The sequence below is a fragment of the Melospiza melodia genome, chromosome 1, assembly GCF_035770615.1.
Source record: "Melospiza melodia melodia isolate bMelMel2 chromosome 1, bMelMel2.pri, whole genome shotgun sequence".
NCBI classification, from domain to species: domain Eukaryota; kingdom Metazoa; phylum Chordata; class Aves; order Passeriformes; family Passerellidae; genus Melospiza; species Melospiza melodia.
The window spans coordinates 2,577,750-2,603,660 of record NC_086194.1 but is presented as its reverse complement, the minus strand read 5'-3'; the positions used below and the strand labels follow the sequence as shown (position 1 = coordinate 2,603,660).

The 25,911-nt window shown below is 50.5% G+C and overlaps 3 protein-coding genes across 8 annotated transcripts; 2 read left to right on the top strand and 1 right to left on the bottom strand.

Moving 5' to 3' along the window:
- The first annotated feature begins 20 nt into the window (after positions 1 to 20).
- Positions 21 to 2,580, top strand: MRPL55 (mitochondrial ribosomal protein L55). 4 transcript variants are annotated; one of them, XM_063169399.1, is made up of 4 exons: positions 21 to 51; positions 749 to 833; positions 1,351 to 1,534; positions 2,386 to 2,580. In XM_063169399.1, exons 2-4 carry the CDS (start codon positions 811 to 813, stop codon positions 2,527 to 2,529), a joined length of 351 nt encoding a protein of 116 aa, XP_063025469.1. In that variant the 5' UTR covers positions 21 to 51; positions 749 to 810; the 3' UTR covers positions 2,530 to 2,580. The 4 variants fall into 4 exon arrangements, with proteins under 4 accessions (XP_063025469.1, XP_063025380.1, XP_063025552.1 ...); XM_063169310.1 differs by having other exon boundaries at positions 36 to 99; XM_063169482.1 differs by lacking the exon at positions 21 to 51 and adding an exon at positions 231 to 245.
- Positions 2,581 to 2,701: 121 nt separating this feature from the next.
- Positions 2,702 to 5,861, top strand: C1H1orf35 (chromosome 1 C1orf35 homolog). Of its 2 annotated transcripts, none has more exons than XM_063176271.1 (9): positions 2,702 to 2,721; positions 3,498 to 3,634; positions 3,727 to 3,880; positions 3,961 to 4,006; positions 4,092 to 4,174; positions 4,262 to 4,334; positions 4,664 to 4,743; positions 5,007 to 5,165; positions 5,276 to 5,861. In XM_063176271.1, exons 2-9 carry the CDS (start codon positions 3,541 to 3,543, stop codon positions 5,541 to 5,543), a joined length of 957 nt encoding a protein of 318 aa, XP_063032341.1. In that variant the 5' UTR covers positions 2,702 to 2,721; positions 3,498 to 3,540; the 3' UTR covers positions 5,544 to 5,861. The 2 variants fall into 2 exon arrangements, with proteins under 2 accessions (XP_063032341.1, XP_063032335.1); XM_063176265.1 differs by lacking the exon at positions 2,702 to 2,721 and adding an exon at positions 2,790 to 2,892.
- Positions 5,862 to 7,819: 1,958 nt separating this feature from the next.
- ARF1 (ADP ribosylation factor 1) lies at positions 7,820 to 23,082 on the bottom strand. Of its 2 annotated transcripts, none has more exons than XM_063169067.1 (5): positions 22,975 to 23,082; positions 12,624 to 12,803; positions 11,114 to 11,224; positions 10,483 to 10,607; positions 7,820 to 9,429 (listed from the first exon to the last, which is right to left on the bottom strand). In XM_063169067.1, the coding sequence occupies exons 2-5, from the start codon at positions 12,769 to 12,771 to the stop codon at positions 9,268 to 9,270; spliced, it is 546 nt and encodes a 181-aa protein (XP_063025137.1). In that variant the 5' UTR covers positions 12,772 to 12,803; positions 22,975 to 23,082; the 3' UTR covers positions 7,820 to 9,267. The 2 variants fall into 2 exon arrangements, with proteins under 2 accessions (XP_063025137.1, XP_063025218.1); XM_063169148.1 differs by lacking the exon at positions 22,975 to 23,082 and adding an exon at positions 14,379 to 14,397.
- Between the last annotated feature and the right edge of the window lie 2,829 nt (positions 23,083 to 25,911).

Here is a 25,911-nt window from a genome sequence, read left to right as displayed (position 1 = left end):
CCTGACGTCACCAAGGGGGCGGGGCCCGGCGGGGAGGGAGCGCGCCGTCACGTGAGTGAGGGGCGGCGGGACGGACCACGCGGAGCGCCGGGCGGGGGGGTGAGAGAGGGGCTGAACCATGATGGTGGGAGGGGGGACAGCACCTGCAGGGCTGTGGTGGAGGGGGGAGTTAGGGGAGAACGGAAGGAGCAATGTTGAATGAACCACGGCAGGGCGGAGAGGGGGCGGTGTTGGGCCGAAGCACGGTGCGGTGGCGGGAGCCATAGTGGGGTTGGAGAGAGGCGGGAGGGTTGTGGGGGGGAGGCATGATGGGATTGAACCGTGGTGGGCTGAACCATGACGGGGAGAGGGGGGAACTGTCATGGAACTGACGCATGGCTGGGCAGGGGGAGATGTGGTTGGGCTGAACCATGGCGGGAATGGGGGGAACCATGGTTGGAGAGAGGTGGGAGGGCTGAACCAAGGTGGTTGTGGGGGGGAAGCATGATGGGACTGAACCATGACGGAGAGAGGGGGGAGCTGTCATGGAACTGACGCATGGCTGGGCAGGGGGACGTGGTTGGGCTGAACCATGGAGAGGGGTGGGGAGTACACGGGGCTGAACCATTGCGGGAGCGGGGGGAGCCACAGCGTGGCCGGAGCTGTCATAGGGCTGCCCCGTGCTGGGGGGAGGATGTGGAAGCTTCACAGCGATGGCGACACTGCGGTGTCACCTCACAACCACTGCAGCACCTTTCCTTGTCCCCAGAGTGTCCCCAGGCTGTGTCCCTTCCTCCGTGTGCCGGACCCGTCCCTCACAGCCGGGCTGCGATGGCGGCCAGCGGTGCGCTGAGGTGAGCGCGGGGTGCCCGTGGGGCAGCGGCGGCTCTCCCGCCGGGAACGGCCCGATGGAGCTCCCGTCACCCTCACGGTGACACTTGGCAGAGCTCCTGCCACCCTCATGGTGACACCTGGCAGAGCTCCCGTCACCCTCACGGTGACACCCGGTGTGAGCTCCTGTCACCCTCACGGTGACACCTGGCAGAGCTCCCGTCACCCTCACGGTGACACCCGGTGTGAGCTCCCTTCACCCTCACAGGTGACACCAGCTGTGAGTTCATGGCGACACCCGGTGTGAGCTCCCGTCACCCTCACGGTGACACCGGTGTGAGCTCCCTTCACCCTCACGGTGACACCTGGCAGAGCTCCCGTCACCCTCACGGTGACACCTGGTGTGAGCTCCCGTCACCCTCACGGTGACACCCAGTGTGAGCTCCTGTCACCTTCATGGTGACATGGGCCAGAGCTCCATCACCCTCCCGGTGACACCAGCCTGTCACCCTCACGGTGACACCGGCCCTTTCCCCACAGTGCCCTGCGCCTCCTGGCCCGGCCCCGGCCGCCGCTCTGTGCCTGCACCCGCAGCAATTCCAACCGCGCGGCCATCGGGCACCTGCAGCGGCAGCGCTACGGCCGCCTGTACCCCATGCTGCTCGTCAGCACCGACGGCTCCACCGTGCGCCTGCGCTACGGAGAGCCCAAGAGGATCCTCATGGTACGGGGACAGTGACAGGCTGGGAGCAGGGGGGTCACAAGGGCTTGGGGTGTGTCCCCAGGGGGCTCAGGGTGTGGTTCAGGGGGTTCACAGCCTGTCCTGGGGCCTGGGAGGTCACAGCGTGTCACTGGGATTGCACCCTGCGTGCTGGGGGTGTCGCACTATGTCCCAGGGGTCTCACACCGTGTCCTGGGGGTGTCACACCGTGTCCTGAGGGTGTCACACTGTGTCCCAGGAGAATCTCACACCATGTGCCAGGGGTCTCACACCATGTCCTGGGGGTGTCACACCGTGTCCTGGGGGTGTCACACCGTGTCCCAGGAGAATCTCACACCATGTCCCAGGGGTCTTATGCCTTGTCCCAAGGCTTCACGCCGTGTCCTGGGATCTCACACCATGTCCTAAGAACTCATGCCTGTCCCTGGGGAATGTCACACCATGTCCCAGGGGTCTCATGCCTTGTCCCAAGGCTTCACACCGTGTCCTGGGATCTCACACCATGTCCTAAGAACTCATGCCTGTCCCTGGGGAATGTCACAGCATGTCCCAGGGGTCTCATGCCAGGTCTCAGGGCTCCACACCATGTCCCTGGGATCTCACACTGTGTGCTGGGGGTGTCACACCCTGTCCCAGGGATGTCACACCATGTCCCACGAGTCTCGTGCCTTGTCCCAAAGCTCTACACCATGTCCTGGAAGCTCACACTGTGTCCCTGGGATCTCATCCTGTGTCCTGGGAGTGTCACACCATGTCCCAGGGATTTCACACCATGTCCTAGGGGTGTCATGCTGTGTCCTTGGGGTGTCACACTGTGTCCCCGCTGTCTCATCCCGTGTCCCCCGTGTCCCCAGATGCCCCTGGACAGCAACACGCTGCCCGAAGCCGAGCGCAGGGCTCGTCTGCGCCGGCAATTCCCCAGCAAGCCTAAGGCCAAGGAGGAGGAAACCTTCGAGGGCATCGACCTGGACACCTACAAGAAGTTCTGGAAGAAGTGAAGCGCTGAAAGCAGGATTGTTTAAATGTATAAATAAATGTATAAATGAAAATGTTCAATTCCAGCCGTGTGTGTTGGTGCGGCTCTGCGGGGCTCCCCCCGCGCTGGGAGGCGCGGTGGTACCGCCCGTCCGGCCCCCCTCCGGCTGTGCCCGCGGTGGTAGCGGCGGGGCGGGCGCGCTCGGCGGCCGGAGGTGCGTGAGGGGAGCGGGGGCGGCCTCGGGATTTGGGGATTTTGGGGATTTTTGGCATTTTGGGGGCTCTGGGTGTGACCAGAGGGGCCCGGGCTGCAGGGAACCGCCCCGAGCTGCTTTCACACGCCTCGGGCACGGGCAGACTCCCACCTCAGGCCCGGCAGCGTCCAGGTCTTGCAGCTTCCCCGGTCCTGAATCCCTTCCCAGACCCTGAAACTCTCCCCCGGGTAATGTCCCAGCCCGGGCCGTGCAGCTTCTTCTCCGGCTGTACAGCCACTCCATGATCCCTTTTTCCAGTTCATCCCATCCGGGCTGTGAACCCCTCCTAGACCCTGAACCCTCTCCCTTGAAGCCCAGAACCCCCATGCGGGCTTTAAACCCTCTATCAACCCTGCAACCTCCTCGCAGTCCCAGAGCCTTCCCACTTCTAATCCCGAACTGTCCCCCACAGGCTGTGAACCCTCCTTGCTCTGCAACCCCTTCCCAGAGCGTGAATCCCCCAAGCTGTGACTGCCCCGCTGCTGGCCCTAAACCCTCCGTGAGGCTCTGAACCACCCCAGACTCTGAAACCTCCAAGGCCACGAACCCCCTCGGGGCTGCCCTAAGCCTCCCTCCCCACCCAGCAGCCTCCCCCCAGGCTGGGACCCCCCCACTAAAGCCTTTGCTTACTCCACTCACCTCTGGGGGGCCAAATTTGCTTCCCTGCTCCTTGAGGAGCCCCCCCAGGGCTGCAGGAGGATCTGCAGTGGGTAACCCCGGCGCTGATCTCGTTGCAGGTCTCCAGAACCCCCCGAATCCCCTGCAGGGTGCGGCCCCGCCATGTTCGGCTCCTCCCGGGGCGGGGTCCGGGGGGGCCAGGACCAGTTCAGCTGGGAGGATGTCAAGACAGACAAACAGCGTGAGAATTACCTGGGTAAGGGCGGATCCTGCTCCGATCCCACCCTGCCTGTCCCCTGTGTGGTTTTGGGGTGCTGTGATGCTGAGGGGGGTCGCTGTTCCCCACAGGGAACTCCCTGATGGCGCCGGTGGGGCGGTGGCAGAAGGGCAAGGACCTGACCTGGTATGCCAAGGGCAAGAAGGACACGGGGCCCCCGTTATCCCGGGAGGAGGAGCTGGCTGCAGTCCGCCTGGCCGAGCAGGAGGCCATGATGGCAGCGCTGTGAGTCCCCAGCCCACAGAAACCCCAAAGCCAGCAGCTGCGTGTCCCCACACACGGATCACCTACTCTTGTGTTTACAGGGGCTACAAGAGCTTGAAGAGGCAGCCCACGGGCCTCAGCAAAGAGGTAACAGAGGCACCACACACCCCCCCAGTGTCCCCTGGCTCTGATTTTGGGGACACACACAGGACACTGTCCCCCCTCCCCACAGGACCTGGCTGAGGTGTGCAAGAGGGACGGCGGCGAGCGGGACGAGAAGGACGTGGATCGGGTGGTGGGGCTGGGCAGCTCCAGGTGAGGACAGGGAAGGATCCCTCACCAATTTCTGAACGTTTTGTTTGATTTTAGTGTTTTATGCCTTTTCCTGTGGTCTCTCTGCAGTGGCAGTGCTGGCAGGGTGATGCTCTCCAAGGAGGACAGAGAGGCTGCCAAGATGGGGCTCTCGGTCTTCACGGTACGGTGCCGGTCACACTGTCCTTGGAAGGGGCAAAAATAGATGGAAAAAGGCAAAAAGCAGTGCCCCTCACCTGGAATATTTCATCTAAAAACCACCTGGGTATTGTAGCACAGACCTGCAGGAGTTTTCTGTGTCCTGTTGGCACAGAGGTCATTTGTGGGGCTTTCAGTTGGAAGCAGCTGTTTAAGGGTATTCTATTTTCCCCCAGATATAATTTAATTTTTTTTCTAAGTTTAACTTTTAAAGAGAGAAAAACCCTTTGTCTTGTAATTACAAGCTCTGGGCTCGTGGATTCACTCTGTATTTTTCCCCCTCTCCAACCCTAGCACCAGAGAGTCTCCAGCAGTCCAGAGACATCTGTCTCCAAGAAGAAGCAGGAAAAGGAGGAGAAGGTGGAGGAGAAACGGTGAGGACTTTTCTCACTCTGGTGGGAAACCACCAGAAACACCCTAGCTTTTATGAGAAATATTTTACAAAATGTTTCCATGGCTCTGTGTGGCACTGGGCTTGTTTTGCATCTCTCTGAATCATCCCCAAAAGCCTCTGTGGGCTTCTCTTTGGCAGGGGAGGGATGTGGTGGGATGTGCCTGGAAAAAGGGATGGGGATCAGGTTTTGGAGCCAGAGGGATGCACAGTGCAGGGATTCTCATTGCTTGATCCATCCTGCAGACCTGAGAGCAGCAAAAAATCCAAAAAGGAAAAAAAGAAGGAGAAAAAAAACAAGAAAAAGAAGAAACACAAGAAGGAGAAGAAGAAGGACAAGGAGAAACATTCCAAGAAGGATGCTGCCCCATCATCCTCGGATTCTTCCCCGGATCGGGATAAGAGGTAGAGGCTGGCATCAGGATGCCCCGTTGGCATTTCCTGGCTTTCCAAAATCCCTTTTCACCCCCAGAATCACCTTACTGGGGTCTCCTCTGTCATTGCTGTCCCCGCAGGCACCACCGCAGGAAATCGCCGCAGCACGGCCGGCGGCGGCACCGCACGGAATCCGGCACGGGATCCTCGAGCAGCGGCAGCGAGCGGAGCCGCAGCCGGAGCCGGAGCCCCGCCCGGCGGCGCAGCCGCAGCCGGAGCCGCAGCCGGAGCAGGGACGGCCGCGGCCGCCCCCCGTCCCCGCGGAGGAAGGGCAGGAGGAGGAGCAGCACCCGCTCCCCGCCGGCCCGCGGGCTCCGGCAGCGCCACGACACCGACTCGGAGGGCTGAGAGCGAGCCTGGGGCTCTTGCAGGGACATCTTGCAGAGAGTTCTATTTTTGAAGGGATGAAATTAAAAAGGTGCAGCCCCGCGGGTGCCGGGGCAGTGGCAAAGGGCATTAAGGGTGTGGTGCCGGCAGCCCCTTCCCTGCCTGCCCAGGGGCAGCAGGGCCTGGGCACCCTTCTCTCACTCCTAAAGTCCATCCAGCAGGATTGAGGGTGCTGTGGGTCAGGGCTGGTGCTGAAAATGCTGTGGATACCTCGTTTATGGATAGAGATTTCTGAAGAGATTATTATTATTATTATTATAAATATTATTGTTATTATGATGGGGTTTTGTCTTCTTTCTCTGCCTGTGCAGTGCAGTGGCTGAAGGGATTTTTGCTTTAGTTTCCCTAAGTTCATCAGCTGCATGGATGGGAGTTTAAAGCCCATCTAGCTCCTGTCCAGGGACACCTTCCCCTGTCCCACCTGGCCCTGGACACCTCAATAATTCCTCAGTTTACAAAGTGGATGGGACCAGGTGTCTCCATAGGCTCTGCCCTGGCCACAAACCCCAGGGAGCAGCAAACTCCATTGCCAGCCCTCAGCACGTGATGATTGATGTTCTTGGCACGCTGAAAGGGGAATTTCACACCAGTAAATGGAAATATTGATCCCAGTGGGAAGGGGCTGTCCCCAGCAGCTCCGGAGCATCGCTGCCAAGCACAAGGGCCTCATTTGTGTAATTAATGATGCAACTGCACACAGGGAGGGTTTGTGTGCCCCGGTGGACAAAAGCCCAGTGGCACCGTGCTCAGGAGCTCACAAAGCCCTTCTGTCCCAGCACTGGGAGATGCTGCAGAGCTGTCACAGCCTGTGGAGATCCCACCCCACCCCACAGCGATTTTTGGGGCTGGCAGCTCCTTGGCACCAGGGCTGCTCCTGAGCCATGCCAGGGATCCCCAGGGCACAGCTGGGCACTCCCTGGGCAGGAGCTCTGGCCCTGCTGGTGCTCACCAGGCTGAGCTCAGGCTCACTCCATGGGATTTTGGGATCCAAACCGTGGCTGGAGCCTGCAGGGAACATCCCACTGTGGAACAGCACAGCAGAGAAAAGCCCCACAAAGCCCAGAGTGCTGCTCTTCCACGGGTTCCCACACCCCACCCTCAGTGCCAAGCCCTGGCCGGATGGGTGGCAGGGCTGGGCAGGGTGCTGGGCACCCACAGCCCCTCGGCACAGGGACAGGGTGTGGGTGTGCCCAGAGGGAGCAGCACTGCTGGCCCAGCTCAGTTCAGCTCTCCTGGGCTTTCTCCTGCTCTGTTCCTGTCTCACACCCAAACCAAGATCAGTTGAGAAACAGGGGAAGCCAAAACGGAGGGGGCAGAGGGTAAAGGAGCCCAGCCCCAGCCCTGCTCACCCCAAAGCCTCCCTGCCCAGCTGCTGCCAATCCCTGGGCCACCGGGCTTGAGCCAGCCCGTGCCCAGCTGCTGGGTGGCCCAAACTCCAGCCTGAGAGCCTGGGCACAGCAAAGGGCAGAGCACCCACAGCTCCAATAACATCTCCACATTCTCTGCTTTCCACAGCAAATCCTGCCTGCAGAGCAGCAGCACATCCTAACCCAGCTGGCCCTTCAAGTTCAATTCCCTCCCAGAACAGGAATAAAGAGCTGTCCTGCTCTATTAGGGATGCAAATACCCTGATTCACAGCCTGAAATTGCAAGGTGGATTCCTGACTTGCAGGAGGTTTGTGATCCCAGTTTGCCCAGTGCTATTTACCCTGTACTCCTGTCCCAGGTTTCCCCAGAGGGGATTTGCTCTCCAACCTGCAGGACAGACCTTTGATCCTCCAGCTCCCCAGTGCAATGGGGGAGCTGCAGCTGCTGCAGCAGGAAAGCAGCCAGGAGCTGGCAGCAGCCTCAGCTGAGCACTGGGGAGGGAGGAGAAGCTGCAGCTGCCAGGGAAGGCAGCAGGATCACCCAGAGGAGGAGGAGCTCTGTCCCAGATCCACAGAACTGCAGAAAGGGAAAATGCAAAACAAAGCACTTAGCAAGGTGGAATTCCTATTTCCCCTCACAGAACTGCTAATTCACAGATCTGTAATTAACTGGGACCAGGAGGAACAACCCATGAAGCTCAAGAGGCAACAGTTACTCCAGCAGAAGCCAACAAACCCCAGCCACCATTTCACCTGCAGGCTTCCAACCAGCAATGATTCATTTCTTGGAAAACACAGATTTCCTCAAATTTTCATGCAAATTTTCACGGATCCCCTGCAGAAAGATGATACAAACCAACACAATACCAGTGCAAGTTTCATGAAACTTTTTATTCAACAAGTATTTAATTATGATTCTGCCAAGATGATCGAATGAACAGCAAGGCATAAAAAACATGAAATAGTTAAGAGATTTTTATTCTAATAGCTTTAATTACAGTGCTTGTTTGTCGAAATGAAAACTGAAAACAAGTATACAAAACAGTTGATTACTAGTTGTGTATTGAAAGCAATAAAGGTTTCCACAACACTAAATAAACCAGTTCTGATAGTTCCTCGAGTTAAAGTTTAACAGCTCCAGCTTCTTCAGTGTTTATCAAAATACAAAAGAAAAGTAAAGAGGTCTTTTTTTTATTTTTCTGATGGCAAATCTGAACCTTGCAGTATGAGGGATGCCAAGGGTTTTCACACATATACAGATATGGGATTGTTCCAAAATGGGATTGAATACTTGTAGAGTGGAATGACTCTCCAAACTCTCATGCTTTTTGTTGTTTTTATTTTTTCCCTAGACACTATACATAGATGTTTGGTGTTTTTCATGGCAATTCTTACGTTAAGTACAGTACTTTCTGCCTATAGAGCTTAGGACTAGGACAGGCTGTGCTTCCTGTGGAAAGGTTTTGCCCTCTGGAGTGGTTTAAGCACAAGAAAAGTACAAAACACTTTTTGACAAATATGACAGGCTAAAAATGTCGACTTCTGGAAATGATTCAAGTTCAATGGAAACGAGAAATCTCACCTGAACCAAAAGTCAGATGTTTAGCATGAGTCTGCAAAGCTCATCTAAACCAGGCCCAGCAAATCTTTGAACGGTTGTGAACGGAGATGAGCACAGACTACGAGCTACAGAAAGAGCCAGAGATCTACTGATTATGATCTGTTCATTAAGCAGATGAAGCTAATTGGGTGTCAGTCATTGCTTCACCCTTTCAAAAGAATCAAGAGTCACCACGTTAGAGCTGGAGCAGCAGAAGCGATGTCAAACGTTTGTGTGTTTTTAAGTGTTTTTACTTTTCCTTGTCTATTTAAAAAAATACAGAATTCAGGTTAAAAACCAACCACCAAAATGGATCTCACAGATCTCACAACCCAACCAAGATGGAATCCAGCTCTACTGCACAAGGACCACTGGCAACCCTTAGTTATTAACCCACTGAATTCCCTTCCAGGTACTAAACAGTGACTCGATTCTTTACAATAAAAAAGCTGAGTAATATTGCATAGGAGTACCAGAAACTGCCTCATTGGAAACAAAAACTATTTACATTAAATAAGAAACCTAACTGTTTTCAGGCTTGTATTTGCCACATTTACAGCATGATGCAATATATACTGTGACAAAAAAGAAATGAAAACAGCTTCCGGCACTCAATACCACAAAGTAGCACAGTTTGCCACATTAGAGTAAAGCGAAGGGCGAGTAGGAGGAGATAAGAGGGAGGGTGGAAAAAGAGGGAAGAGGAAGGTTTATGGTTTCATTTCTGGTTTCTGAGCTGATTGGACAACCAGTCCAGTCCTTCATAGAGACCGTCTCCGCTAGTGGCACAGGTGGCCTGGATGTACCAGTTCCTGTGGCGGAGGGAATGCAGTCCCAGTTTGTCTGTGATTTCTGCTGCATTCATGGCGTTCGGCAGGTCCTGCGGGGAGCAACCACAGTCATTCCCTGGCACACACATCTCTATGGAAAATCCTTTCCCCAGGATTGTTATCTCCTGAGAGGCCTCAGGAACAGAATGCAAACATTGCTTATCTGCTGCTGTGGGATGCAACAGGTGCATCTGGGATTGGGCTCGTGTGGTTGTTTCTAATTAATGGCCAATCACAGTCAGCTGGCTCAGACAGAGAGCTGAGCCACAAACCTTTGTTATCATTCTTTGCTATTCTATTCTTAGCCAGCCTTCTGATGAAATCCTTTCTTCTATTCTTTTAGTATAGTTTTAATGTAATATATATCATAAAATAATAAATCAGCCTTGTGAAACGTGGAGTCAGATCCTCGTCTCTGCCCTCATCCTCAGACCCCTGTGAACACCATCACAATTCCCCACTCCTCCATCACCAGCTTCAAAGAGCTCTCAAATCTTCTCTTTCAGAAAACCCCACTGGATTACTGTGATATTCAAGCTATTTCCCCAACACTGAGAAAAAAAACCTCCAAGGTTTAGCAACCTAATCTAAATCAACATTATGGAATATTTGAGTATTATCCAGCCATTCCCACAGTGCTGACACTGCTCACAATTCCAAGCCCACACTTCAAAATGATTGAAGCCTAATGAAAATTGTGTGAGAAGGACCTTAGGATTCTCAAAAACACTTGGAAGGCAAATGACTGCTGACACCTGACTGTTCAGTCAAGGTCTTTTAAGGAACTAAAACTTTGTAAAACTCACCTCAAATTCTAATATATTATATATGTGTTGCTGCAAGTGAACACATATAATTAAAAGTCACAGTTTGTAAATCTCCTAATGTGATTCTCTTGGCCAAGTCTATTTAGAAGGATGCTCCTTTCAAATGAGAATTCAATCCATTTTTTCTCCCTTCAACATACCTGAATGGCCATTTACTCTGAGTTATTTATCATTACACTGAAAATATGAAAACCAAGCTCAAGATCTGGCACTCACAAGGATGGTGGAAGTTTTCAAGGGTTCAGACAGACAGACAGACACCTTTCTTGGGCATACCTGTTTGTTAGCAAACACTAATAAAACAGCATCTCTGAGCTCATCTTCTGCCAACATTCTCATAAGCTCTTCTCTGGCCTCGTTCACACGTTCTCTGTCATTGCTGTCAACCACAAAAATCAGACCTAGAAATAAGCAAAAATAAACAAACTTGAAGTCTCATGTCAGAAAATCTGTTCTTGCTGAAAGTTGGTGAAAACTGGTGTTGGATTGCATTTGTTTTTGCAACTTGGTTATTCTTTCTACAAACCCATTTTCCAGGGAGCAGCAGCCCCTGAAATGCTGTGACAGGACTCAGACACACACAAAAAGACCCAGCAGTGACACAAGTGACAAACTCCCAGCTCATGGGGCTGCAGAGCTTTAAGTACAGACTCTGCTTTGAAATGAGGGCAGAGCTGTGATGCTGACAGAAGAAAAAACTCCTGAGTCAGAAGGACAAGGAAGACTGGTTTGTGGAATCCTTCCCATCCCTCTGTGAACCTGCAGCGAGCAGCACACAAACACACCTTTTATAATAACAAATATTTCCATTCTCCTCCAAGAAACTTGCAAAATGAACTGAGTGAAGACAGCCAAACAGCTCTGTCAGCCCCAGGAGAGCTGGGCATGAGGAGTGGGGCTCCCTCACCTTGTGTGTTCTGGAAGTAGTGGCGCCACAGGGGCCTGATCTTGTCCTGACCGCCCACGTCCCACACTGTGAAGCTGATGTTCTTGTATTCTACTGTTTCCACATTGAAACCTAAAAAAGAGATGGTGGCATAAATCTCACTTCAATATAGCTGGTGTGATTAGCAGGGCACACTCAAGACTGTGATCATTTAAAAAGTTCACTTCAAATTGGAGTTACTTTAAAGCAGCAGAATCCTCAGCTGAAGCTGTTGAAGGAAAACCAGCTTGTGCTGCTCCCACCATCACCCCAATGGATAAATCTAATTGCTACATGAGCAGCTACAACAAACAAGCTGTGTTGCCTTAAAAAACCCCTTAATGAACAAAAAAAATCCCAGACAAGCAACCCCAACAAGCTGACAAAAAACCAACCCCAAAAAACCAAAAAAACCCAAAAGAAACAAACTCCCCAAACAACAAAACCCCAAACAAACAACAAAACCAACCCCAACCAAAAAATAAACCCCAAAGGAACCAAAAAACTAAACCCCAATGCAACCAAAAAAATAAACTCCAAAGGAACCAAAAAACTAAACCCCAAAGCAACCAAAAATTAAACCCCAAAGGAACCAAAAAACTAAACCCCAATGCAACCAAAAAAATAAACTCCAAAGGAACCAAAAAAACTAAACCCCAAAGCAACCAAAAATTAAACCCCAATGCAACCAAAAAAATAAACGCCAAAAAACTGAAAAATAAACCCCAAAGAAAGCAAAAAGCAAATCTCAAAGAAAGCAAAAAGCAAGCCCCAAAAAACTGAAAAACAAACCCCAAAGAAAGCAAAAAATAAACCCCAAAGCAACCAAAAAATAAACCCCAAAGCAACCAAAAATTAAACCCCAAAGCAACCAAAAATTAAACCCCAAAGCAACCAAAAAAATAAACACCAAAAAACTGAAAAATAAACCCCAAAGAAAGCAAAAAGCAAACCCCAAAAAACTGAAAACAAACCCCAAAAAACTGAAAAACAAGCCCCAAAGGAACCAAAAACTAAACCCCAAAGGAACCAAAAAATAAACCCCAAAGGCACCAAAAAACTAAACCCCAAAGCAACCAAAAAACTAAACCCCAAAGGAATAAAATTAAACTTTAAAGAAAGCAAAAAACAAACCCCAAAGAAACCAACCCCCTCCTGCAACCAACCAACAAAACTCCCCAATCTCCCCTGGGTTTTCAGAACTGCAAATCTCAATACCTTCCAATAAAAAGAGAAAAAAGAGAAGATGAACCCTCTGCTACTCAGTCTGACAGGATGCCACCACAGCTGGGACACAAATTGTCTTTCTGTGGCCCACAAAGGCTCATTCCCCAAGTGATGATACAGGGAGGGGAGTGACAAAAGTCACAATCTCCTCCCATGGCAGAATATCTGGTTGTGCCTTCACACCACAGCTTTAACAAGTTGTTCTGCCAAACCAGCTGAGACCCAAATCTCCAAGGCACGAGTCAGAGAAACACAAAACTCTTACCTATAGTAGGAATAGTAGTTACTATTTCACCAAGTTTAAGTTTGTATAGAATAGTTGTCTTTCCTGCAGCATCCAGGCCAACCATGAGGATCCGCATTTCTTTTTTGCCAAAAAGGCCTTTGAAGAGGTTAGCAAAAATATTTCCCATGGTTCAGGTGTGTTCTCTCTGGCCAGTGAAGTCTGGAGGAAAAAAAGATCAGAGTATCATCATGAGTTACCAACAGTTGTGAGAATAATAACGTAAAAAAACCACAAAAATAGCAAAGTAAGAAATAATGTGAATCATTTATAGACACCCCAGGCACCACTGAACATTTTCTCCACACTGAAGCAACACAAAAATGAACAGATGTGCTAAAACTCAGTGCTCATGAAATGACTCAGCTTGAAGTGCCTGAAATGTTTCAAATATTCTTTCAGAGATTTCAGCATTAATTGCTGTTCTCAAACTCTTGTTTGCAGAATTCACCCAGCTGACCACTTCAGGCACTTTGCTCCCCGTTGTTATGGGACAGTTGATCTGCAGCAAAGTGTCACCATTAAACAAACTGAACTGCAGATAACACATTTCTGCTTAGCACAGCAAGAGCTGGTGATTCATTGGGAAGGAAACTCTGAATACAGCTTGGATTTTCTCCTACTCAGAAGAGTTTCCTTCCTCTCCATCCCGAGGAAATGGTGTGTGAAGAGCACAAACACAGAGCAGTTACTCTCATTAGCAGCGGAGGGAGAGCTGCTGTAGGAAACAAACCCACACTGAATCAGGTTAACCACGGAGAATCAGCAGGCACACAAAGGAGCAGCTCAGGGGTGAGCACTTCCCTCTGCTGCCTGTGACTGCAGAGATTCAGGACAGCAGGAGCTTCCTGAGGGGAGCTGCTCTGCTCTGCACCTCTCACCCCTCCCCGTGCCCTGGGGACCCATCCCAGCCCAAACTCCCTCCTGCAAGGCCCCAGCAGCACTGAAACCCCAGCAGATTCCATCCTCTGCTGAGCCTGGGAGCTCAGGCCTGCACAGGCACAGCTCACACCTCCTGAGGCTGCGACAGAAGCTCTCAGGTGTCAGTGCAAGAAAAGACAGAACCCAACTGAAAATTCAACTTTCAGATGAGATGCACCGTTCAAAGCGTGAGTTTCCTGTAAACCAAACCAAATGTAAAGCATAACATGAAGTCTGAATCATCTCTGGAAATATTCTGTATTTCATGATGAAGCGAAACTTTCCCTAGAAAGAGAACAGAATATCTACACAGAATACCTATTCATTTATCCTTATAGAATATATATTTTATTTATCTTGACAGAATATCTATTTATTTATCTTGACAGAATATCTATTTATTTATCTTGACAGAATATCTATTTATTTATCTTGACAGAATATCTATTTATTTACCTTTACAGAATATCTATTTATTTATCTTGACAGAATATCTATTTATTTATCTTTGCAGAATACCTATTTATTTATCCTTATAGAATATCGATTTTATTTATCTTTACAGAATATCTATTTATTTATCTTAACAGAATATCTATTTATTTATCTTTGCAGAATACCTATTTATTTATCCTTATAGAATATCGATTTTATTTATCTTTACAGAATATCTATTTATTTATCTTGACAGAATATCTATTTATTTATCTTTGCAGAATACCTATTTATCTTTAGAGAATATATATTCTATTTCTCTTTACAGAGTATCTATTTAGGAACACGAAAGCAGGATTTGGACTGACAAGCACAGCTCACCACAAAAGCTTTTTCCTTTTTCCTTTCCCCACTCTGCCCAGTCTGGGGCTGCCTCGGCCTGCACTGGGAGAGGCTCAGCAGCTCTGTCCTCTTCATGAGCTTTTCTGGACACAATTTTGAACCCAAAATTCAACTCTGTCCCATTAAGCAAGCCACATGTGTGAGCACTCCCAGCTGCACAGGCAAGTTCAGAGTCCACTCCAGGACGTCAATCCCCACACAGCAGCTGAGTCAAAGATTTGTTTATTTTGTATGACTGAAGCTTTAAAACTCAACTCCTCTACAAACCAGACTGGGGATTAAAACCAAAGGGGAGGTTTCAAGCTTCTATTATTGTACAATTTCCTTTTGTATTTCTGCGACACCACCATGGATATCCCACCCCCGCTGGAATATATGAAGGCTGTATAAACAGGAAGGTTCATTAGGAAGCAGAGAAAACAGTTTTGCTGCAGTCCTGGTTTCTCCACAGCAGGAAATCTCCCATGCCAGCGTGCTGGAGGGCAGGGAGGCTGCAAAGCTTCCCTTTGTCTGCTGCTCATGCCACTCCATCCCCTGCTTCATCTGGAGAGCAGCAGCCAGGCCTGGCCTGTGACCTTCAGCAGAGCCCACAGATCCTGCCTGCAGGAACCCTCACGGCCAGGGAAGCTCAGAGGGCTGCACAATGAACGCCTTTCTGTGCTTTGCACACCTTTAAAAGCACAACGAGTTATCAGATGCTTGGACTGATCACAGTAATTAGTAAAAAGACAAAAATCCTACAAAATCCTGTCATTTACATCCAGGCCAGCTCTGCACACACTGGAGGAGCCCAGGCTGCTGAACAAGCTGCTGGTACTTGGCACTACCAGCACTGAATCCTGTTAGATCCCTGTTTTCCTGGCAGCAATTTCCAGGTCAAGCCTGCCCTTTGCCACTGAAGCTGCTTTTACACCAGCAGCCTCCCTATTTTTACTTTTTGTGAAGATTAAGAAGTTAAGATCTATTTAAGCACTTGGTTTCCAGCTCCCCTCTTGTTCTCTTCCCCATCCCTCCTATCCAAAGCGAGTCTGTAACTTTATTTGGTGCTTCAGGGTAGGTGGCATTACAAAAAGTCACATTTATTTTTACAGGCAGCACAGTATAGTTTACAGCCCACTCCTGCAAGAAAAGCATGTTTACAAGTTGACTAAAAAGTAGCTGAATCCTTGCTGTCTAAAAGAAGAAAAAACCAGGAGAAATCCATCAGTAAAACAAATTGTTTTGGTTCCCATGGGGGTTTTGTTGGACGGGGCTGGGGCAGGGTCCCTGAGCAGGAATCTTTTCCCACAGGAAGGAACTCACACTCAGGTTTGTGCTGCTCCCTCTCTCCCTGCAGAGCCACGGGAACCGCCCGGGTTAATTCAGCTCAGCTGAGGGATCACGGGACTGCTCCCTCTGCCTTCAATTCCCACCCCAGCCCATTGCTTGCACCGGGAGAACGTGCACGGCTTGAAAAGCCTTCCATTTTCTCATTTATCAAACAAAAAAACCTGTTATCTTTCAGGCATTATCACCATCACCCCTTGTCTCACCAATACCTGTACTCCTCACTGAATTTAACTTCCTCCTGAATGCTGTCAGTAATTGCTGACAGCACGAGTTGGATAAAACTCCTGAAAACATAAAAGACTCCGATTTGTGAGCTGCCCTGAATTCCTCACTGAATTTAACTTCCTGTATTCCTCACTGAATTTAACTTCCTCCTGAATGCTGTCAGTAACTGCTCCACCGACCCTTTTAGGAGCACAAGTTGGATAAAACTCCTGAAAACATAAAAGACTCCGATTTGTGAGCTGCTTGTAGTGCTCGAGCACATCTTCAAAGGAGGGATCCATCGGGCTGAGCGGGAACATCCGAGTGTGAAAGGGAACGATTTGAATGAACGGCACCGAGGATTTTCACAGAGCTCGGTGTGGATTCTCCCTCAGCACCCCTGAGCAGAGCCAGAGCAGCGTGTCCGTCTGTCTGTCCCTCCAACACATTTCACTCCCCCTGAGCAGAGCCAGAGCAGCGTGTCCGTCTGTCTGTCCCTCCAACACATTTCACTGCCCCTGAGCAATGCCAGAGCAGCGTGTCCGTCTGTCTGTCCCTCCAACACATTTCACTCCCCCTGAGCAATGCCAGAGCAGCGTGTCCGTCTGTCTGTCCCTCCAACACATTTCACTGCCCCTGAGCAATGCCAGAGCAGCGTGTCCGTCTGTCTGTCCCTCCAACACATTTCACTCCCCCTGAGCAATGCCAGAGCAGCGTGTCCGTCTGTCTGTCCCTCCAACACATTTCACTGCCCCTGAGCAGCGCTAAAGCCGTCGGGCAGCCTGGGCCGAGGCACAGTGTGCCATGGGTGGGTAAACAGCAGCGCGTTTCAAAGGGGAAATTGCAGTTTCGTTTCATGAAACCAAAGTTGTTTTCAGCTGCCCGTTCTCTGGTAAGTGACACACTGAGAGAGCCATGAGGAGAACGGGGAGCCTTCACAGGCAGCCTTTGGCAGAGAGGAGTTAAAAATGAATGAGAGTCTGCAGCAGCAGCAGCCCGGCCTTGTTACAGTGATATGGCCCATGAGGAAAAGCAGAATCTGCTTTTATTAATTGGAGGTGGTTAGAAAAAGAGCTCTGAGGGATAGCTCAAGGCCAAAGAGCACTAAACAATTCATCATGCTGCAGAATTTTATGTTTAAATGCATTAAAGTCATTTCATTCAGGCTGGTATCGTGAGATGTCCAATGTGCTGCTTGACCTGCAAACTCCTTGGGTGAGCCTGGTGAACACCCCCAGGTGTGTATGACCAAAGAGAGCAAAAAAACCTCAAAATTCCCACAGACCCTCAGCTCTACACCTCAGGAAAAGTTAGAGATCAGACTTCCCTGAGACAGGAATCGTTCCATTTAAATTTCTTTAAACCCACCAGAGCCAAAATGAGAGGATACCACATGCATTATTACAAACTATACCGCAGTACAAAATCCATTTATTTCCCTTCTACACACAGCACTCAGCACACGAGGCTCCCACAGGGAATAAATAAAGCTCCAAACTCTGCACGTGTTCCAACCCAGCATTGTGGCAATGTGAGAATCCCGGCAGCCGTGAACACTGCAGGGGTGGAACCAGCAGAGCTCCAAGGTCCCCTCCAAGCCAAACCATTCCAGGATTTTATGGTGCTGATAAAATCAAGGCAAGTTCAAGCCTCAGCTCCTCCCCTGCCCAGAGGGACAGAGGGCATTTGCTGTCCGTGGGGTATTTGCTGTCCCCATCCTGTTTCAGTGCCATTTTTAAAGAGAGATAAGCACCAGTGGCACACACTGAGCTCCACAGCTTCAATGTTAAATATTAAACACAGGGAGAACCCCCAAAAGCTGCAGGTTTACCAAAAATCTCCTTCCTGCACCTTGGCAAGTAAAACTGGCCTGTTTAGAAAAGCAATGGATTCACCAGCAAAATTCCAGCTCAATTTAAAGGAAAATCTACTTGTTAGCTCCATGTCTAAACCAATTAGAAAAGCCCCAAATCCAGAATTCCTAACCAGGTATTAACATACAGGTTCTATCAGTCACAGGGAATAAAAATGAATCAATTTGCCATTTAGCAGAAATATTGATTTGAAATTCAGCCAGTTGTCACTGCTTGGCCTGGATCATTCTTTCTCATTTATAGCATTCTAGAATGTTTTAAATTAAATTATCAAGACAGGCAAAATATTCACACAACTGATCACCAAAGCAATGTGCAAATAAGAGGTGAGAATGCATTTTTTAAAGAACCCATGCAACTCCAACAGCTGTTGGTGTAACATTCAAGAACAACTGGCAAATAATTTCAAGTGCAAACCTAACCCGACAGCTTATTAACGATATAAAGTGTGATTTAAAGGAGAATGTGAGGAGAGATCCAACAAGAATAGAACACTGCTCAAATTCAGGATTTTCAGAGTTTCACACCCCCACTCAGCAGGGAACAGCACTGATGTGTTCTCTTCAACTTGAAACCATTTCTTTACAGATTCGAGTGTTCTGTTACAGCAAATTTTGGAAACACCTCTTTATATATAGCCAGGGTGGCCCAACACTATCCCAGTACAGTTATATTCAACTATTTTTAGGAACTGTTTACTGCCCTTGCACATCTGCTGAGCTGAGAGATGAAATCCACTCAAAGCCTTCCACTGTGGGGCCTGCACACTGCAATTGAGCTGAGATCATTTTTATTTGAGCTCTGTGGGCCACACCAGCACCAGGAGGGATGGATTACATGTGGGAGAGCTGCAGGCAGGCTAGCCCTTTGTTCACCAGGTGATTCATGATCCTGCACAAACAGCTCTGCCAGAAAGGCCATGGCAACATCATCTTCCCACAGCTCCTCATTAATATCCTCATTAATATCAGTCCTCAGTCCTTGATCATTTTAATAATTAGAACCAGAGGAGTGTGAATTGCGGAGATCCACACTGACCACTGGCACCTTTTCCCCAGGTTACACTGGGGGCGTTTCTGCCAAGCCTGGGATGGGAAAGGTCCTGAAGGACCATAAGTGGTTATCTGAGGGAAAAAGCAGTGAAATCCCAGTTAAACACACACAACTGCTGGATTTGGTGGCCAAAGGCTTGCAGGGCTCAACTGAAAAGGGCTCCAAAAGCAATGTGCGTGCCCAAGGCAGGGGAGGACAGGACTCCAGGGGACAGGAAAGCTCCCTGACCAGCAGCTTTAACCCAGGGAGGCTGAACACCCCCTGTGCACACACCTTCCCCACACAGGACTGAACACCCCCTGTGCACATACCCTCCCCACACAGGACTGAACACCCCCTGTGCACACACCCTCCCCACACAGGACTGAACACCCCCTGTGCACACACCCTCCCCACACAGGACTGAACACCCCCTGTGCACACACCCTCCCCACACAGGACTGAACACCCCCTGTGCACACACCCTCCCCACACAGGACTGAACACCCCCTGGGCACACACCCTCCCCACACAGGACTGAACACCCCCTGGGCACACACCCTCCCCACACAGGACTGAACACCCCCTGGGCACACACCTTCCCCACACAGGACTGAACACCCCCTGGGCACACACCTTCCCCACACAGGACTGAACACCCCCTGTGCACACACCTTCCCCAGACAGGACTGAACACCCCCTGGGCACACACCTTCCCCACACAGGACTGAACACCCCCTGTGCACACACCTTCCCCAGACAGGACTGAACACCCCCTGTGCACACACCTTCCCCACACAGGACATTCCCTCATGCTGGAACATTCTCCTGACAGAACTGGCCTTGAAGTGGAAGAAAACACAAAACAATTTCACTTACAATATCAAAACAAGGATAAAATGGGGAAAGTTTCCCTTGGGGTCATGCCTATTTCTCAGACATGAGAACAACTCACTCCTAAAACACCCAGAATAAAAAGTTCCAGGATCAGAGTGGGTTGCTTGACTTGATACTCAAACCCCAAATCAGAATTACTCCTCATTCTCACCCTCAAGCAGGGAAAGCAAACTGCTGCTGTTTCACAACCAAACTTCCAATTATTTACAGATTTATACACCTGGGAGCACACAAACCAGAAGGGACACAGGTGAGTGAATTTCCTCACCCTTTCACCCAGTGCAATCATTCCAACAGGGAGAGCAGCCCAACAGGGCCCTCCAGCACTGCAGACAAAATCAGGGCCATCAAACCAATCCCAAAAACTTTCCTTGCAGAGAACCCCTTTATCCACATGGCTGTGTTCCTGTTTTATTCCACTATAAACCCCAGGAATAAAAGCAAAATAAAATATCTGGGCTGAAAAAGGACAGGCTGACAGGCGAAAAGCACAGAGGGAGCTGCATCCATGCTCTCCTCACTCAGGAAATATTGTGGTGCCAAAAATGAAGTTGTGAACCCCAAGAATGGCCTTGGGGTTTCTGCTTTCTGCTCACCAGTTCAGCACTGGGCACACTGGTGTGAGAACTGGTGGGTACAGAGGATTTCTTCTCTTTAAGATAAGCAGTGCACAGTTGGGGTGGGTTTCTTTTTTTTTTTTTAGTTTTGAGGCTGAATTGTTCCTGAGCTCAAAATCTCCAGTTTTAAGCCAAATATCCTGTTATTCATTCCTGGGAACTGGGCACTAAATCAACATTTACACTGCTAGCAGAAATGGCAAAGGCTCACGGGAGAGCTCCATCCAGCAATGAAATTGGGTTTGGTTTGGGGGAAATGTCAGAGCAGAGCCTCTGTGAGGAAGAGGAGCAGGGGCTGAAGGAGAGCTGTCAGACACGAGGGTTTTGTGAGAACTGAAACATCAGCAAAGCTCCAGCACAGCCCCTCCGACGTCTGCGTGCGTTCAAAATAAGGAATAAAATCGGAAAGGAAAAAATGCTGAATTACACAGAAAAAACAGCTGCTCTAGTAGGAAGCTGATTCTGAACTTCTTTACTCATCAGTTAAAGAAAGAAAGGGAATAGCACAGGCTCTGTAGCATTCCAGGAGCAGAACTTCCAAGAGATTTCTAAAAAAAGAATCAGAAGTATTTCTTTTCAGATAAAGTTAGCTCACATTCACCAAATTTATCCGCTGGAAAGCAAGCTGGATGCTTGGGAAGGCTGCTGAAATCCTGAAGAATTCTTGCTTGAAAGCCCACGTTTAAAAAAGAAGAGAAAGAAAAGCCTCTGGGATGTGTAAAGCTGGTTGTTTAAATTTCACCACTGCCATTTCAGCTGCAATCCTGCGTTTGGAGTTCCTCCTCCTTCCACCGATTCAGTCATCAATGGCTCAGCTGATAATTATCTGCACAAACCCCGTGCAGAGTTTGGTGAATCCCCAGGAGCAGAACGCAGCCCCGACTCCCACACAGCCCGCCAAGCTCCCTGGTGCTCCCCCCGCTCGGTCAGCGTGACTAACACTCACAGGGAGCGCGGCTCCCGCCAGGCCCTGCCACATTCCAGCTATTTCACAACCCAGGAAACGCTGAGAAACCCGGGCGAGCTCCTCCTCAGCCCATTTACACCCAGGGCTTGGACTCTTAACAGGATTTCCATCACAAACACAGAGCTCTTCGGAGCGGAGGGCGGCCCTGCTTTGGAGCCGTCTGAATTCCTGATGTTCCATCGGTGCAGGAAGCACCGAGGGACTTGGCAAAGCTGCGGGGTTGGAGTTGCAGAGGTTCACTCGAGGTGAGTTTCCTCACCCTTTCACCCAGAGCAATTATTCCGACAGGGAAAGCAGCCCAGCAGCACTGCAGACGTGTTTGTAGCAGAGAAAAATCAGTGGCATCAAACCAACCCTCAAAACTTTCCTTTCAGAGAAGCCCTTTATCCATACTCCTGTTTTATTCCATTATAAACCCCATTAATAAAAGCAAACCGGCAATCCTCCACTTCAGCCACACTTCCTTTTTTTCCCCCCCAGAAGCGCTCTAAATCAGCAGCAAAAATAGCAAGAAAGATTGCTGAATGACCTTGGAAAAATCCACTTTGCCTCGAGTTTCTCCTCCTGGAAAATCAGGTTAATGGAATACCCTGCCAAGGGGTGCAAGACAGAGCTCAAAGTATTAAACAAATACTCGGAATTTTCGTTATTGACAAAGCCACAATTTCAACAGCAGACCTCTGGCCGGGACTGTAATCAACCTGCGGAATTTGCTTTGGCAGGAGCGGAGCGGCAGAGCCACAAGGTCAATGTCAAAAGCACCACAACAACATTTGGGGCAGTTTCTATGGCCAGGCTGAGTTTTGGCCTCGCTGCGCTATCACTCCATCACTTTATCAGCCCCGAAGTATCACGTTGGCCTCGCACAGAGGCACGACGGAGTGTTTTCAGGCAGAATTTAATATCCTTATCCTCCCACCGGGAGCTGCTGGGCCAAGGAAAGCTGATCTCCCACAGCGCCCAACGCAAGGCGATGCACGGCAAACAAGAGTTGTTTGCTCCACGATAAAGCTCAACTCCTCTGCCCGGCAAAAAAAGCACCAAGTCAGCAGCCGAGGGCTTACAGAGAATCAACCTCTGCCCCAGCAGCTCCAGCCGAGGCTGCTTTCCCCCGCCACACGAGGGTTTGAGGGGGAGAGCACAAGGAGGAAACGCCGCTCCTTGCTCGGGCGGGGCAGGGGCCGGAATGAGCGAGTTTGGGGAAGGGAGGACAAACCCATCCCGTCGGCTCCCATCGCTAGAGGGAGCGGAGAGGGGCCTTGTGCAGCTGCTGCCGAGCTGGAGCGATTCCCCTTCCCCAGCCCTGCCTATCCCGGATCCCGGCCCTTCCCACCCCATCCCACCCACGGCAGGGAAGCGAAAGGCCCGACCCCCCCACCCCCGGCCCCACAGACGTGCAGGGGGGCACGGATGGGGCAGCACCGCTCCTGGAGGGTCTGTGCGGGAAAAGGAATGAGTAGGAATGAGACGGAGTGAGAAGGAATTAAAAGGAATGAGAAGGAAAAAAGAGGAAAGAACAGCCCGGCCCCGCTGCCTCAGCGTCCGCCTCGCCTCAGCGCCAAGGCCGCGGGATGCGGGCGGGGGCGCGGCGAGGCGAGGCGGAGGGGGGAAAAAAGGCTCGAAAGGAGGGAAGAAGGAGGTGTCGGCAAACCCACCGGCGTCGTCGGGAGGCGCGGGCCGTGGGTCTGGCTGCGCTCGGAGGGTCCCGCTCGGAGCCCGCTCGCCCCGGCCGCGATCCGCCCTGGAGCACAAGATGGCGGCGCGATGCGGCCACGTCAGTGCCCGCCCCGCGCGAGGCACCACGGGGAGGCGAGGAGGGAGCGGGGGGCGTGGCCTGCGCGCAGGGGGCGGGGCCAAACCGGGCTGCCGCAGGGCCGGGATGCGCGGGGGGCGTGGCGTAGAGACGCAGTGGGCGTGGCCACGGCGTGAGTGACAGATCAGACAGACCGGGGGCGTGGCCTGGAGCAAGTGGGCGTGGCTATAGCGGGAGTATCCACTCCTGGAAGGCGCGGGGGCGTGGCCACCTCACAGGCCACGCCCACTCTGCGGCGCGGGAGCGGAGCGGGAGCGGGGCCGGGATCCCGCGGGATGCGGGGATGGGATGGGATCGATGGATGGGATGGGATGAGATCAGATCGATGGGATGGGGTTAGTCGGGACCGTGCCTGCCCTCCCTGCACGGCTCCCCTTCCTCTGCACTGTGCCCTCCCCTTTCCGTGCACGGTTCTCCTTTCCCTGCGCTGTTCCCGCTTCCCTTCACCGTTCTTCCCCCGTTCCCCTTTCCCCGCAGCGCTCCTTCACCTTCTCTGCACCATTCCTCCCCTTTCCCTGCTCTATTCTTACTTCCCTGTACCCTTCCTTCCCCTGTCCCGTTCCCCTTTCCCTGCATATTCCTTCACCTTCTCTGCACCATTCCTTCCCTCTTCCCTTCATCATTACCCCGTTCCCTGTATCATTCCCCTTTGCTTGCACCGTTCCTTCATCTCTGCACCATTCCTTCCCTCTTCCCTGCGCTGTTCCTCTCATCCCTTCATCACTCCCCCTTTCCCTGCCCCATTCCCACTTTCCTTACACCATTCCCCTTTCCCTGCCCCATTCCCCATTCCCAAATCCACCAGCAATCCTCTCTGAGCTCTCCCACCCCGGCTGCTTCTCCAGCCTCTCTGTGCCTCAGTTTCCCCACGCAGGGAAAATCCCTTTTAATTTTTATTTTTATTTTTTACCTAAGCAATTAATTTTCATTATTTAAACTAATATTAATTTATTTTACCTCACACAGCACAGAGGGAACAGGTCAGCACAGCAGAATCTTAAATCCACGTGGAAAGGGAATAATTCACATGGTTCCAAAAAGAGAATAATGCCTATGGTTCCAAAGCTCAAGAAGTTGCTGTAAAAACAACTGTGCACAATGAATTTAGACTTATCTGCTCTCTGTTTTGGGTTAAATTTGAGATAAATCAAGGCAGTGCGCTGTTCCAGGCTAAATACTAAATCCTTTGTTAATGAGAAGCAGGAAGCCACCAAAACTGCTTATTTCCAAATTTCCCCCTGATGCTCATAGGAAATGAGTGCCTCAAAGACCTCCATCCCCTGTCCAATGGGGCTGAAATCACCCAGAATTACAGAGAAGGCAGATGGGAGTGAGCCCAAAATCTTCTTTTCCTTAAAAAATTGGGTCACACTCAAGAGAGATGGCAGCAACAGGGCTGAGAGGTGCCAGGAGGCAAAATCAACCCTGGGCTTCTTCCAGGGAGGCACCACCCACCCCCAGGCACAGCAGGTTTAAATTTGTATTATTATTTTGCTTTAAAAAGCCCCTAAATTGCATTAAATCTTCCCAAAGGGTCACTGAGCACCAGCAGCACCGATGGGCTGAGAAAGTGACAGCAAGGACAGGCTGAAAAATCAAATTAATCCTGTTTTTCAGCTGGCTGAAATGGGGGTTCAGGAAGAGGAGAGCTGTTCCAGGGCACAGATTGGTGCCCACCTCAATGCCCAGGCACGGACAGCTCCCATTGGCATCACAGATGTCCCTGTCCCCTGGTTATCCCTGCATTTGGGACCTGTTTGGGACACAGCAGCCCCCGGGAGCTGCTGTAAGAGTTGGACCAAAAATACCCAGTGAGATTTAGGGAGAAAAAAGGAGATTTTGCACTTGCTCAGGGCTCCTGGGGAGGAGCTGGATATTGCTGGATATTTTGGGTAGCCCTGGGGCAGGAGCTGAGCTGGGAGGCTCTGTGTGTCTGTGGCAGGAGGAAGCTGCTTCCAAATCAGCAGCAAAATCCCAAATAGAAATCCTTTCCTCAGGATTTTTCCTCCTGAGAAGCTGAGAGGCCTCAGGAACAAAATGCAAACATTGATTATCTGCTGCTGTGGAATGCAACAGGTGCATCTGGGATTGGGCTCGTGTGGTTGTGTCTGATTAATGGCCAATCACAGTCAGCTGGCTCAGAGAGAGAGCTGAGCCACAAACCTTTGTTATCATTCTTTGCTATTCTATTCTTAGCCAGCCTTCTGATGAAATCCTTTCTTCTATTCTTTTAGTATATTTTTAATGTAATATATTACATTAAAATATATTGTATAATATATTTTATTATTTAATGATATTTATAATGTAATATATTACATTAAAAATATCATTAGATAATAAATCAGCCTTGTGAAACGTGGAGTCAGATCCTCAGCCCCCTGTGAACACGGTCACACATCCCCAATCCCTGCTGGGCACAGCTGAGCAGAGCAGCCCTCGTTTGTTTCCCAGCCCTCCTTTCCCAGCCCTGTCTCCATGCCCGGGCACTGAACCAGATCAGGGCTGCTCTGAGTTAAAAATAACCCTTCTCTCATTTTCTTTTCCTTTTTTTTTTTTTTTTTTAGCTTTTTCCTTTTGCTTTATTTTTAACCCAGAGCAGCTCCTCCTTTTAGCTCGCTCAGGGGAGAAGATGCTCAGCCCCGCTGGGGTGAGAGTCCAGCTGCAGAGCAGCTCAGGGGAGGTTATTTCTTATTTCACATTATCACCCATGAGCCATCACCAGGGAGATCTGATTTCATTATCCTCAAACTCTGATTTCATTATTCTCGTCCTCAGT

Coding starts and splice junctions, on each gene's coding strand:
- MRPL55 (XM_063169399.1), top strand. CDS start 811: ATGGCGGCCAGCGGTGCGCTGAG. Junction 834..1,350: donor GCGGCCAGCGGTGCGCTGAG/GTGAGCGCGGGG, acceptor CTTTCCCCACAG/TGCCCTGCGCCTCCTGGCCC. Junction 1,535..2,385: donor AGCCCAAGAGGATCCTCATG/GTACGGGGACAG, acceptor CCGTGTCCCCAG/ATGCCCCTGGACAGCAACAC.
- C1H1orf35 (XM_063176271.1), top strand. CDS start 3,541: ATGTTCGGCTCCTCCCGGGGCGGGGTCCGGGGGGGCCAGGACCAGTTC. Junction 3,881..3,960: donor GAGGCCATGATGGCAGCGCT/GTGAGTCCCCAG, acceptor TTGTGTTTACAG/GGGCTACAAGAGCTTGAAGA. Junction 4,744..5,006: donor GAGAAGGTGGAGGAGAAACG/GTGAGGACTTTT, acceptor TCCATCCTGCAG/ACCTGAGAGCAGCAAAAAAT.
- ARF1 (XM_063169067.1), bottom strand. CDS start 12,771: ATGGGAAATATTTTTGCTAACCTCTTCAAAGGCCTTTTTGGCAAAAAA. Junction 11,225..12,623: donor AACTACTATTCCTACTATAG/GTAAGAGTTTTG, acceptor TCTCTTTTTTAG/GTTTCAATGTGGAAACAGTA. Junction 9,430..10,482: donor TAGTGTTTGCTAACAAACAG/GTATGCCCAAGA, acceptor TGCTCCCCGCAG/GACCTGCCGAACGCCATGAA.